The sequence below is a fragment of the Scyliorhinus torazame genome, chromosome 10 (assembly GCF_047496885.1).
Source record: "Scyliorhinus torazame isolate Kashiwa2021f chromosome 10, sScyTor2.1, whole genome shotgun sequence".
In the NCBI taxonomy this organism is placed as follows: domain Eukaryota; kingdom Metazoa; phylum Chordata; class Chondrichthyes; order Carcharhiniformes; family Scyliorhinidae; genus Scyliorhinus; species Scyliorhinus torazame.
Window position 1 is genome coordinate 156,419,179 of NC_092716.1, and position 14,117 is coordinate 156,433,295.

Genomic DNA, 14,117 nt, shown 5'->3' on the forward strand with positions numbered 1-14,117 from the left:
GCTCATCGAATTTTCACCGACCCTCTGAAAGAGCATCCTGCCCAGGCCCAATCCACTGTCCTATCCCTATAACCCCACCTAACCTTTGGGCATTAAGGGGCAATTTAGCCTGGTCAATCCACCTAATCCACACATTTTTGAACTGTAGGAGGAAACCCATGCAGACACGGGGAGAACGTACAAACTCCATATAGTCACCCAAGGCCGGAATCAAACCCGGGTCCCTGGTGCTGTAAGCAGAAGTGCTAACCACTGTACCATCATGCCACCAAATGTTGCAGGGTGACAGTGGGTGAGTGTGTAAATGTGGCAGGGTGTCATTGGGTGAGTGTGTAAATGTGGCAGGGTGACAGTGGGCGAGTGTGTAAATGTGGCAGGGTGGCATTGGGTGAGTGTGTAAATGTGGGAGGGTGACCGTGGATGAGTGTGTAAATGTGGCAGGGTGTCATTGGGTGAGTGTGTAAATGTAGGAGGGTGACAGTGGATGAGTGTGTAAATGTGGCAGGGTGACATTTTGTGTGTGTCAATGTGGAAAGGTTTCATTGGGTGAGTGTGTAAATGTTGGAGGGTGACAGTCAGTGTGTTGCTGTCCTCTCCAAACAATCAATGTGGCCGTCAATCTTTCCTATAATCTCGCGAGTGCAATTGGTAAAGGTGAGAATATTTGAAGGTCTATTATGTGAGGCTTGTGATTTCATTTTCCATTGCTTGATGGTCCTTGACTGAGCAGACTCATTTGCCTGCTTGTCACTATGGTTTCAATGCTTTAGAGCTTGTTGCTAATGTAAAGGTAAAATGCGATCCAAATCTGAACATGCATATGTGGCTCTGTTGTCATGGAAACACCAATGTTTGTTCCCAGTCACCTCATTTCCTTTCTCCTTCTGTGGGCAGAAGCTGACGGTGGACTTTGGTCGCTGGGACCAGACCTGACCCATATCATGATCAAACAGGAGCCAAACTTATTGTCAGAGCCTTGTGACACCTCCTCATTCACACAGATATCAGCTCTCTCTGGACAACACATGAACATAGCTCCACCATCAAATGCCACAGAAGAACCGGTACGTGAAGAGATTGAAAGGGTAAAGCACAAAGGTTTAATTATTGCATCCAACGTAGACCTGGTTCCACGATTCTCCCTTTCAATACTACTTTACAATGTCCATGTTTCATCTGTCTTCCTGTCGTGTTACTACATCATTGGTCTCACTGACAGGGCAGGCACATTATATAGTCATAATATCAATCTCACTGACAGGACAGGCATTTTATACAGTCGTAAAATCAGTCTGACTGATAGAACAGGCATGTTACACAGTCATAACATTGGCCTCACTGATAGGACAGGCATGTTACACAGTCATAACATCAGTCTCACTGACAGGACAGGTACATTATACAGTCGTGGCATCCAGCCTCACTGTCAGATCAAGCACATTATACAGTCGTAATTTCAGACTCACTGTCAGGACAGGCACATTATAACAGTCATAATGTCAGTCTCAATGTCAGGACAGGCACGTTATACAGTTGTAACATGAGCCTGACAGGACAGGCTCATTATATAGTCGCAACATCAGCCTCACTGTCAGGACAGGCACATTGTACAGTCACAACATCAGTTTCACTGTCAGGACAGGCACATTATGCAATAGTAATGTCAGTCTCACTGACAGGACAGGCATATTATACAGTTGTAACATCAATCTCACTGTCAGGGCAGGCAAATTATACTGTCGCAACATCAGCCTCACTATCAGGACAGGCACATGATACAGTCGCAACATCAGCCTTCCTGACAGGACAGACACATTATACAGTCGTAACATCAGTCTGTTTTGAGATAGCTACACTGTATCCTTGGCCCACAGTTTTTCCCATCAGCACAGCAAGAATACCAACTGTCCCACTGGACAATAATTTGTGAAATGTAGCTGTAATTTTACACCTATCTAATCGGATTGTCCTGATCACCAGGGCCCAGCCAATAACACCTCTCCACATAGTCTGATGCGATGCACCTGACAATAAACATTGACCCAGCTGGCCGTAGGAAGGTAGCGGGTGATTCTGTGCCCGTTTGCACACCATCTTGTCATACAGTGAAATCCCGAACTCACCTCCACTCTGCTGGGAGACCAGCCTTCTCCCTGGAGTAGGGGTTCTGACACTAGTACCTGATCATTCTAACACCAAGTGACAAGAGCAAGCTGGCCAACCTGCCAGTGCCTCTCGCCCTCGGATAATGGCGTGTTCTGGTGCATGGTGGACATAGAAGAGGGAAATGGACAGAGAATATAAAATAGAGCAGAAATGGAGCTGCTCCAAGGAGGTCTGGCTGATGAACCCGCATGGACTTTCTTACACTGCAATATTTCTGTTTCCTCACAGGCCCAGACAAAACGAAGCACAGTGCCTCAAGTCAAAGTGGAACCCAAAGATCTCAATCAGTTCCTCAGTGTCCACACAGGTAGGAAATGAAACGCAGACAAGAGCAACTAACAGGGCAATGTCCAGCCAACAGAGCGGGGGAGCAAAGGCCTCATCGTTGGGATTTATTGCAAATATCTGACATGCTTAAGTCTCAATGTCAGCTTTGGTTCAGTTGGCAGTGACCTTGCTTCTGAGTTGGCTGTGGGTTCACATCCACCTACCCAGACTCAGGCACCTAGTGCAGGCTGATGCGCCCAGTGCCGAGGGAGTGCCACACTGTTGAAGGTGCTTTTGGATGAAGATATCAAACACAGGGTCCTGGAGGCTGTCCCAGGTGAACATACAGGCAGACCTCGACTTTACAACATTCCAGTTATTTATTTATTTTTAAAAAATTTAGTTTACCCAATTAATTTTTTCAAATTTAGTGTGGCCAATCCACCTAGCCTGCACATCTTTAGGTTGTGGGGGTGAAACCCATGCAAACACGGGGAGAATGTGTAAATTCCACATGGATAGTGACCCAGAGTCGGGATCAAACCTGGGACCTCGGCGCCGTGAGCCATCAATGCTAACCACTGCGCCACCGTGCTGCCCTATATTTTTATTATAAGTATATATTAGTGCTTATACTCTTAAAAGCAGCTTTGTCTTTTTGAGAGACCAATCTGATAAGTTACGGCAATTACATGCACAATGGAACGGGAGTTCTGGCTTTGTTAAATTTACCCCAAACGAGGGAAGTTGTGAAACCCTTGGGCCAGAAGGTCAGAGCAATGCCCAGTCACCTGCTGGTTATGGGACTTGACAACAGTTGCTGTGGCCCGCTGGCAGCGCACTGCCCCGCCAAGCTACAGTTCAGGGAATACTTTCGGCATGCCACGCCGGAGGGGCTTGGCTGCACCGGAGGGTGCTAGCCGGACTCCAGCCAAAACCAAGCCGGCCGCACCTTGGGAGGCTGTGTCCCACTGACGGATCCAATTCCCATTTATAACTTTGTTCCTGTGGGGAAATTGATTCTGACTCACGGCATTTCAACTTATGACACAGTTTCCAGAAACCAATAGTGTCAAATGTTCGATCGCTGCCTGTAAAAGATTGTATGGCACCATTTTGAAGAGAGCAGGCTATGGGGGCTGGATCACTCTCTGGCCCTGGACAATTCTGTATTTCGGTTATAGGGACAATTCCCCCATCTGTGTAACTCTGGTAAAAGACCACAGCATGTAATTAAAGTTGTCAATCCTTAATGGATGTATGAATGGATGTCTTGTTGCGCAAAGCCCCACCGCCGACTGCATCACCTATTCACGCATCCTCTTTTTCCTCAGCCCTAAGACATTTATAATCAATGAACGAAACTGTTCAAAGAAAATGAAATAAATCCCTCGATGACTTTTCCCTCCTGACTTACTCGCAGTAATGTCCTGGAGACTGATCCTTAATTTTGAAACAATCCTGAGGGGAGGGGCATATATTTTCTGGCCCTTCCCGCCAACGGGATCCTATGGTAAAAAGGTAAAGGTGAAGGTGGGGATTCTCCGAACCTGCGCCGGGTCGGAGAATCGGCGTTGATGCCGAAAATTCCTGCCATGCAGCTCCGACGCCGGATCGCAATTCTCTGCCGCCCGCGCGGTTGACGGGGCGCCGGTCGGAGACCGTTGAAAAAGGCCCCTGCGGCGATTCTTCACAATCGACCGGCCGAGTTCCCGCCGAGTTCTGCCGGCATGGTTCACATATGGTACCACCCGGTGGGAGCTCGGACCTGCGGCCGCGTGGCCGTCCTGGTGGGGGGGGGGGATTAGACCACGGAGGGGGGGCCTCCACGATGGCCAGGCCCGCGATCGGGGACTACCGATCTGAGGGGGCCTACTTTCGTCCACGTGGGCCCACTGTGTCGCTCCACCATGTTGCGCAGCGCCGGCGCGTTAACGGCCACCACGCGCATTCGCCGGCGCAAAACGGCCGCCATGCGCATGCGCCGGCGCGGAAACAGCCGCTGCACACATGCGCGGACCACGCCGGCAGTGCAGGGCCGCATATCAGTGCCGGAGCTGTGTGGAGCACTCAGGCGCTGTGCTGGCCCCCTGTGGGCCACTGAATCGCTGGGCCAAGAGGCCCATTGATGCCAGCGTGAAACACTCCGGTGTTTACGCCAGCGTCAACACTTAGCTGGGATTTTGGACTAACCCGGCCAAAGAATCTTTATTGTCACAAGTAGGCTTACATTAACACTGCAGTGAAGTTACCGTGAAAATCCCCTAGTCGCCACATTCCGGCACCTCTTCGGGTACACAGGGAGAATTCCGAATTCTCAGCTGGTACGGGAATTGAACCTGCGCTGCTGGCCTTGTTCTGCATCACAAACCTGCTGTCAAGCCCACTGTGCTAAACCAGCCCTGGGGCTGTAAGATCCCACCGGCTGCCAATGGCGAGCCGCCTCTGCCATGGGGAAACGGGGTGGGGGGGGGGGGGGGAGGCGGCTGGAAGATTCTGGCTGTTATCTTTCTAGAAAAGGAATCCCTTCGCTTTGGAAAATGGTGGGACTAGGACTGGAATTCCATCCCAAAATAATCCAATGACCAAACAAGCATTTTTTTAAAGAAACATTTTATTAAGGCATTTATTATTTTATAATCATAACAGTCCAAATACAAACATAGTGCAAAGACCACCTCCCTCCCTCACAAGTCCCACCTCTTCTAAACAATAATTTAACTCCCCCCCCCCCCCCGCCCCCCACCACCACCACCTCTGCTGGCAGTTAGTTTTCTCCAAAGAAGTCAACAAACGGCTGCCACCTCCGGACGAACCCTAGCATTGACCCTCTTAAGGCAAACTTTATTTTCTCCAGCCTGAGAAACTAAGCCATGTCATTGAGACAAATCTTTGAATTCGGGGGCTTCGAGTCCCTCCATGCCAACAATATCCGTCTCTGGGCTACCAAGGAGGCAAAGGCCAAGATGTCAGCCTCTCTCACCCCCTGGACTCCCGGATCTTCCGACACACCGAAAATCACCACCTTCAGACTCGGCGCCACTCTTGTTTTTAACACCGTGGACATGACATCTGCAAATCCGTGCCAAAATCCCCTGAGCTTCGGACATGCCCAAAACATATGGACATGTTTTGCTGGCTCTCTCGCACATCTCGCATATCTGTCCTCTATCCCAAAAAACGTGCTCATCCGGGCCACTGTCATGTGTGCCCGGTAAACAATCTTAAACTGAATCAGGCTGAGCCTGGCACATGATGAGGACTTGTTGACTCTGTGTGGTATTATCAGGTATTGCAGTACCCGAGAGGCTGAAGACCATTGGTTAAACCTAGGAATTTACCATTGGCTGTTTGGTATGTAGCTCTGCCCTGACAGGCGGGGTATAAGAACCGGTGCCGCCCCAGCAGCCCTCATTCTGTACCGGAGCTGCTGGGGAACAGTTCTAGTCTATTAAAGCCTTCAGTTATGTTACTACCTCGTTTTTAATTGTAATTGTAATTGATCGTGCATCACTCTGCTTAACACATCCGCCCAAAGACCTGCCTCTATCTTCCCCCCAGCTCGTCTTCCCATTTGCGCTTTAGCTCCTCTATCTGAGTTACCTCCGACTCCATGAGTTCTTTATAAATATCCAACACCTTCCCCTCTCCGACCCCCATTCTGGAAATTACCCTGTCCTGTATCCCCCGTGGCGGTCGGAGCAGAAAGGTCGAAACCTGCCTTCGCAAAAAATCCCGTGTCTACAGATATCTGAATCCATTTTCTGCTGGCAATTCAAATTTCTCCTCTAAATCCTTCAAACAGGGGAAGCTCCCATCTATAAATATATCCCCCATCCTCCCAATCCCTGCTCTCTGCCACCTCCGAAACCCCCCATCCAGCCTTCCCGGTACAAACCGATGGCTGATGCCAATTGGAGCCCAGACCGATGCTCCATCCACTCTCATATGCTTCCGCCATTGCCCCCAGACTCTCAGGGCCGCCATTACCACCGGGCTTGTGGAGTACCGGGCCGGCGAGAACGGCAGAGTTGCCATTACCAATGCCCCCAAACTTGTGTCCTTGAATGTTGCCGCCTCTACTCGTTCCCACACCGACCCCCCGCTCCACTACTCACTTCCTAATCATGGCTATATTTGCCGCCCAGTAATAGTTGCTAAAGTTCGGCAGTGCAAGCCTACCCTCTCCCCTGACCCGCTACAGCATCACCTTCTTCACTCGTGGGGTTTTACCCGCCCACACAAAACCCCAAATCACCTTGTTTACCCGTTTAAAAAAGGCCCTTGGATTAAAGATGGGGAGGCATTGAAAAACAAACAGAAACCTCGGGAGGACCGTCATTTTCACTGTTTGCACTCCCCCTGCCAGTGACAGCGGGAGCATGTCCCACCTTCGAAAGTCCTCCTTCATCTGTTTACTAGCCGGGTCAAATTTAGTTTATGTAACAGCCCCCAGTCCCGTGCCACCTGGACTCCCAAATAACGAAAGCTCCGTCCCACCACTCTGAACAGCAGCTCTCCCAGTCTCCTCTCCTGCCCCCTTGCCTGGATCGCAAACATCTCGCTTTTCCCCATATTCAATTTGTACCCCGAAAACTGGCCAAATTCCCCTAAAATCCTCATAATCTCTCCCATCCCCCCGAATGGGTCGGAAATATACAGGAGCAGGTCGTCGGCGTATAGCGAGACCCTGTGTTCCACCCCCCCCACCCCCCCATGCCCCCCCCCCCCACCCCCACCCCCCGCCCCTCAGACCACCCTGTTCCAGTGCCTTGAAGCTCTCAGCGCCTTCGCCAGTGGCTCTATGGCCAAAGCGAATGGGGAATATAACCAAACAAGCTTGAGATGACAGCTTCAACAGTGTGCTGGCTGCCATTGTGGCTCCCAGACATTAAAATTGATAAACCTGTGTCATTCATTGGACAAAGCTCCCTCCATTTAACTGAAATAGATTACTCCAATGACCCTTCTCATTTGCCAAGTAAAATTTCCTGGTTAATGAGTAACTGAGAGTTTTACAATTCACACTGAATGCCAATAACAATGCCTTGTCCCTTTGACTCAGTCTGTCCATTGTTTGTAAACACTCATGTCCCAGTGCCCACCAGCTGCAGTCGGAAGTAGTCAGTGAAAGCCTCAGACTTCTGTGCAGCTCAAAGATGGAAGCTCAGCCTTTGAAGACATGGAGAGGAATGGCGCTGAGTAGCACCCTGGGCCGCAGGACACAGGCACATCCATAGCTGGCCTTTCATAACTCAGTGTCTCGGCACTCAGTTTAGCCGCGAGTGAAGAAGAGCTGTAATTGGGATTGTGGATCTGGCTTTTTTTGGTCATGTTGTTCACAAAACTCCGCTCTTTCCAGCTCCCTTTGGAATGTGAGGCAGTTATACATTCTAAAAGTAAAAGGAAACATGTTTTGTGGGATGAAAGCAAATTTGTTGGAGAGAATGTTTGCACCACAAGCAGCCTGGCAAAGTGGAACTTTAAAACACTTTTGTGTTTTCCCAACTTATGTGAATTCCTCACACCACACCCTGTACTCATAGTATTCCCCATTGCCTCTGAGGTTATGTGGAAGAGATTGCCTCTTCCTGTTCCTTTCTGTACCTATGGACTCCAGAGTGACTGGGAGATCTCTGCTGGTGGCTCTCTGGAGATAGCTGTGGTGTGGAGGAGTGTGGGCGTGAAGCTGTGCCCTAGCCTGCTGCAGAATGTGGGTGTTGTGTTGTCCAGTGCCACAGTATACCTTGAGTGTTTCCAGCCATCCAGCATTTGACGTTTTTTGCAATCCTGGTCAGGCAGAGACCCGGACATCTTTTCTCAGCGGGTCCTCCAGATTACGGAAAGTCTGGTGGCACAGTGGGCATAATGCCCCTGCTTCTGATCCTGGAACTCCAGGTTCAAGTCCCACCACGGGCCTTGATGAAGTGGGTTCATAATATGGCCATTCAGGTCGAGAATCAGCCTTCCATCACATGCCAATGGCAGCTGGTAAGAGTGGGAGAGATTCCTGATCAGCTATACGATGGGGGAAAATTGGAGCCTCTACCATCACTATCTATAATTCCAGAGCACAACGTGTATATAAAAATACATATTGCCACAGGTTTCCTGAGTAAACTCGAACACAAATTTCCCAATCAGATTCTTCACTCCTGCAGCCAGCCAATGGGGTTTCCCATTGGGGCCACCCCATGCTGTCGGGAAACCCATGCGTGTGGGTGCACCGCTGGTGGGCCAGAGGACCCTGCCAGAGCATTCTGCTGGTTGTTCTGCATCTATTGATTTGATTTGATTTTCAATACACTGCTGTATATACTGAGATTGTACATGATTCTTTTGATTGGTGTGAACTGTTACTAGCCTTTCCGTTGCTTCCTGTTTTCTTTCAGATGTGCAGCTGCCACCTACTCCCCCCAGCAGCCACAGCAGTGACAGTGACGGCTCCCAGAGTCCTCGATCCCTGCCTCCATCCAGCCCAGCCCGACCACAGGCCCGGTCATCCAGTGCGATTTCATCGTCTCCTTTGCTCACAGCTCCTCACGTATGTCTGCTGATGAAAACATTAATGTATAACACAGAGAATCATTAGCATTGGCAGAAATGACCTGGCACTGAAAGACTCTAAGGGTGTGTCTTTGAATGTTCACATTGTGCGGGGCAGAACATTTACACCAAAAAACTACCATTTATTTAAATATCTTTACCAAACCCCTTTTATTTATTTTGAAATGGTTATTCTTTGCCCCTTCCAATGGATCCTTTCCCATTAATCCCTAGTCATCACCTGCTCCCTGGTCTTTGTGCCTTGGCTCACTGGTCGCACTCTCTTGTCTTGGAGACAAAAGGTTATGGGTTTAGGTTATAATGTAGAAATGTAAGCATAAGATTTAGGCCGGAATTCTCGTGCTAGCCGTGATGAGTTCCTCACTGTTGCATCTCCCCTCTCAGACGACTCTAAGGCATCCATGGCAGCGTATCAAGGAAGAGATGGGAGTTCTCCCTGGTGTCCTGACCAATATCGATGCCTCAACTAATTCCAAAAACATCATCTGGTAATCATCACAATTGCTTTTTGTGGGAGCTTGCTGTGCACAAATTGTCTGCCATTATTTTCCACATTACAACAGTGACTACACTTCTTAGGGGATCTATTGGTTGTTGCGTGGCACTTTGGGACCTTCTGAGGTGGAGAAAGGCGCTACATAAATGCAAGTCTTTATCTTCTTTGTTCATCTGCTGAGCTCTGAGCTCAAGGGGAAATCCCGATTATTCCCTGACGACTGAAAGAGAGGAGGAAGCAGCCAATTAAAACATGGTAGAGGAATTGTAGGAGCACAGGGAAATTATTTATGGATGTCAAGGAAGAGAGAGAAATGGAGCTTTATTACAAAAATAATAGGCATGCCAGCAGAGGCCTTTGAAGTAGCAGGCAATGTTATTCATTAGCGAGAAGGTGGTGGACCAACCTGAAACTTATTCTATAAGAAATATTTTACTTGAATCATGACTGAATTCAAACTATGTTGCTCCCTCATGTCTGTATGTGTGGGGAGGGGGTAATAGGTTGAATGGGGATTATATTGTCAGGGTAAGTATGAGGTTTTAAAATATTTACTCAATGAATTTCAGTAATCATTTGAATGTCAGTTTGATTGATTGAATTAATTTGTCTTGCGCAACTTGTGTGTTTATTTTAGCAATTCTCAAACAGCCCTTTCTATCCATTACCTTACACTACCTCTATTTCTCCAGCTGGAGTTAAGCATTTTACTGGGGATCAGGCCACGCTCTCACTCCTTTGTAGCCCAGCGGAATGTTCGTTATTTGTGAGTGAACCTTGACCCTGCGTGCCTGTGGGCTGATTGATTGTGAGGGATGATCCCACCCTCACCCAAATGCTCACACCTCATGAATGCACTTTCTCAATCACAATAATGGTCAAGGGAGGAACTCTACTTAACCCCGAACACTGAGGCCAATGGCCACAGGGACATCAGCATTCCGCAGATCGGGCTTTCCTCATCGAGAGAGCTCTCACCCCATCATTGGGCCTCATAGGTTGCCCAGTGTCACAGAACAAGAATCAACAAGACAAAATATTCTTGAAGTGAACCCCTTTTTTTCCCCCAGCGTACCTTTTTGTAAAACATTTCATTAAGGTATTTATAATTTTAAAATAATAACAGTAAACAGTACAAATACAGATATAAACATAGTGCATAAACCATCTCCATTCCTAACAAATCCCACCTACCCTAAACAGAAAATAGCCTAACTCCCCCCCCCCCCCAAACACCCAGCCCCCCCCACCCCCCTTTTCTTACTGCCTCTGCTGACATTTAGTTTTCCCCGAAGAAGTCGACAAACGGCTGCCACCTCCGGATGAACCCTAACATTGACCCGCTTAAGGCGAACTTAATTTTCTCAAGTCTGAGAAACCCAGCCATATCGCTAACCCAGATCTCTGATTTTGGGGGCTCTGAGTCCCTCCACGCTAGCAATATCCGTCTCCGGACTACCAAGGAGGCAAAGGCCAAGATGTCAGCCTCTTTCACTCCCTGGACTCCCGGATCTTCCGACACTCCAACATTCGCCACCTCTGGACTTGGCACCACCCTTGTTTTTAGCACCGTGGACATGACCTCTGCAAATCCCTGCCAGAATCCCCTAAACTTCGGACATGCCCAGAATATTTGGACATGGTTTGCTGGCCTTCCTGCACACCTCACACACCTGTCCTCTATCCCAAAAAACTTGCTCATCCGGGCCACCGTCATGTGTGCCCGGTGAACGACCGTGAACGACCTTGAATTGCATCAGGTTCCCCAGCATGTCTTGGCACCCACATTGTTTTACCCTTTGGGGAATTGTGGGGGAAGTGGTGGAAGGATTCGCGAGCTGATTATCAACCCGTTGAACTGCATTATAAACACTACCTCTGTGACCAACAAATCTTGGTGTTCAACTTCTGGTCCAAAGGTAGGGGTGTCACCACCACTATGCCACAAGACCTCCAGCCAGAGAACCGCTGGATCAAGTTTACGGTCCAGCAAGTTGGAGATGCCAAAATAACCAACAAAGTCCCAAAGAAACCGAAAAGGAGCTGGATCTTAATTAATGACAATATTATTGTCAGGACACATTGGGATTTATTGAGGAGGTGAAAACAAATAGGTTAACTTGGGTTTCCTTCTCTTGGTGTTACCAGAAGCTCCAAGGGACATCAGGCCCTCTGCTACTCACTGAAGAGGAAAAGCGGACTCTGATCGCTGAGGGTTATCCAATCCCCACCAAGCTGCCGCTCACAAAGGCCGAGGAAAAAGCTCTTAAGCGAGTCCGGAGAAAAATCAAAAACAAGGTAAAAAGGATAGATCAACGAGGAGATGGCGGTGTAGTGGTAATGCCATTGAACCTGTAATCCAGAGGCACAGGCTAATGCCCTGGGATCGTGGGTTCAAATCCCACTGCAGCACCTAGTATAATTTAAATTCAATTGATAAGTCTAGAATTGAAAGCTAATCTGAGTCAAAGTGATCATGAAACCATTGTCGAATGCTGTAAAAACCTATCTGGTTCACTAATGTCCTTTAGGGAAGAAAATCTGCCATTCTTACCTGGTCTGGCCTACATGTGACTCCATTCCCACAGCAATGTGGTGGACTCTTAATTGCCCTCCGAAGTGGCCTAACAAGCCACTCACTTCAAGGGCACTTTAAGGATGGACAACAAATGCTGGCCAAGCCAGCAACACCCACATCCCATGAAAGAAAACAAAACTCCCGATGCATTCACAAAAGCTGAGGAAAAAGCCCTTAAGTGAGTTTGGAGAAAGATCGTGACCAACCAGGTCCTTGGGTTCCACTGCATTTCCATTTTCTGGCCAATAGTAAGCTTGAGGGCTCAGTTAAATACTGCTAGGCGCCATCCCACAATTCACCCAAGGACTGAGCCATGTCTGTAGCTCAGTAGCTGAAAGGGGCACTGGTTGGAATCAGGCTGAGGTGTTGTAAAGGAATTGCAAATTATGACCACAGTACAATATCTATTCAATCTAGAGATGTGCGTGGGTATCTATAGAGAGGGCAATTACAATCAAACACATGGGAAGCTGATGGATCTAATCTAGATATTCCCTCACACCCAACTTTGCTCTCGATCAAAACCATTGGGTGGTGTTTAAAATAGGCATTCCACCCAATCACTTGGGCTTCTGCCTTGCATGTTAAATTAGCATTACACTACATGTGTAATTTGATTAAATTAAAGCACAGTAGCACAGTGGTTAGCATAGTTGCTTCACAGCTCCAGGGTCCCAGTTTCGATTCCCAACTTGGGTCACTGTCTGTGCGGTGTCTGCACGTTCTCCCCATGTCTGCGTGGGTTTCTTCCGGGTGCTCCGGTTTCCTCCCACAGTCCAAAGATGTGCAGGCTAGGTGGATTGGCCATGCTAAATTGCCCTTAGTGTCCAAAAAGGTTAAGTGGGGTTACTGGGTTACGGGCTTGGGCTTAAGTTGGGCGCTAATTCCAAGGGCCGATGCAGACTCGATGGGCTGAATGGCCTCCTTCTGCACTGCAAATTCTATGATTCTATGAAATTTACTTTATTCTAGATTGAGTTGGGCAGTGTCACATTACATACTGCATTGTATTGATACATCATATACATTTAACGTAATCTCTGTTTTAAATACTTGTATTACTGCACAATATGTGTACTGAATATATATAGTGACATACAGACGGCCTGTTACTTCCTGCTGTTCAATTATACATCATCTCCTGATTTCCACACAATTGACATTTCACCTCAAACACAGATTGTTCTTGCAGTTGGTGCCAAGCATAACATTTGCCTTGGAAAAATGTGTTCTGCCTGAACTCTCAATTATATTCCAGCTTGTAACTCACTCCCTAATCTCTATTATTCCGTTACATAAACCGTCTGACCCACACGTTTAAATCCCAGCCTGTAACTTATTCCCAGGTATCCATTATCCTAAACATGAATCATCAAAACTCTTCAATTGTAATCCAGCCTGTCGTTCTCCCAGATCCTTATTTTTCTATTTATATATGTTTGATCCACACAATTAAATTCTAGTTTATAATTCACTTTCGGATATCCATTATTCTATATATAAAATCCCTACAGTGCAGAAGGAGGCCATTCGGCCCATCGAGTCTGCACCGACCCTCTGAAAGAGCACACTATCTAGGCCCACGCATCCAACTGACCCCGTCACCCCATAACTTAACCTGCACACCTCTGGATGCTAAGGGGCAACTCAGTCTGTCCAATCCACCTAATCTGCACAATATTTGACTGTGGGAGGAAACCAGAATACCCGGAAGAAACCCACGCAGACAAGGGGAGAATGTGCAAACTACACAGACAGCCACCCAAAGGCAGAATTGAACCCGGGTCCCTGGTGCTCTGAGACAGCTGGGCTAACTACCATGCTGTCTGAACCTCTCGATTAGATTGCAGCCTGTAACTGACTCCCAGATATCCATTATTCCATTCACTGAACTGAATTGGTCACCATGATTATATGACAGTGACTCCCTACCCTGGTTCTATCCAGCTGTCTGTTACTTTGGGCCTATATTTGAGTATAAGAATTGGCAAGTCATGTTGCAGCTGTATAGAACCTTAGTTAGGCCACACTTGGAGTATAGTG

At 48.0% G+C, this 14,117-nt stretch overlaps 1 protein-coding gene across 3 annotated transcripts in view; it reads left to right on the forward strand.

Annotated features, from left to right (window-relative positions):
- Positions 1-14,117, forward strand: part of creb3l1 (cAMP responsive element binding protein 3-like 1) — a 335,084-nt gene that overhangs the window by 295,155 nt on the left and 25,812 nt on the right. For all 3 annotated transcript variants that reach the window (XM_072518858.1, XM_072518859.1, XM_072518860.1), the window contains exons 3-6: positions 895-1,064; positions 2,395-2,473; positions 8,826-8,977; positions 11,645-11,794. In XM_072518858.1, the coding sequence (XP_072374959.1) occupies positions 895-1,064; positions 2,395-2,473; positions 8,826-8,977; positions 11,645-11,794 (551 nt within the window). The remainder of the gene's footprint in view (positions 1-894; positions 1,065-2,394; positions 2,474-8,825; positions 8,978-11,644; positions 11,795-14,117) is intronic.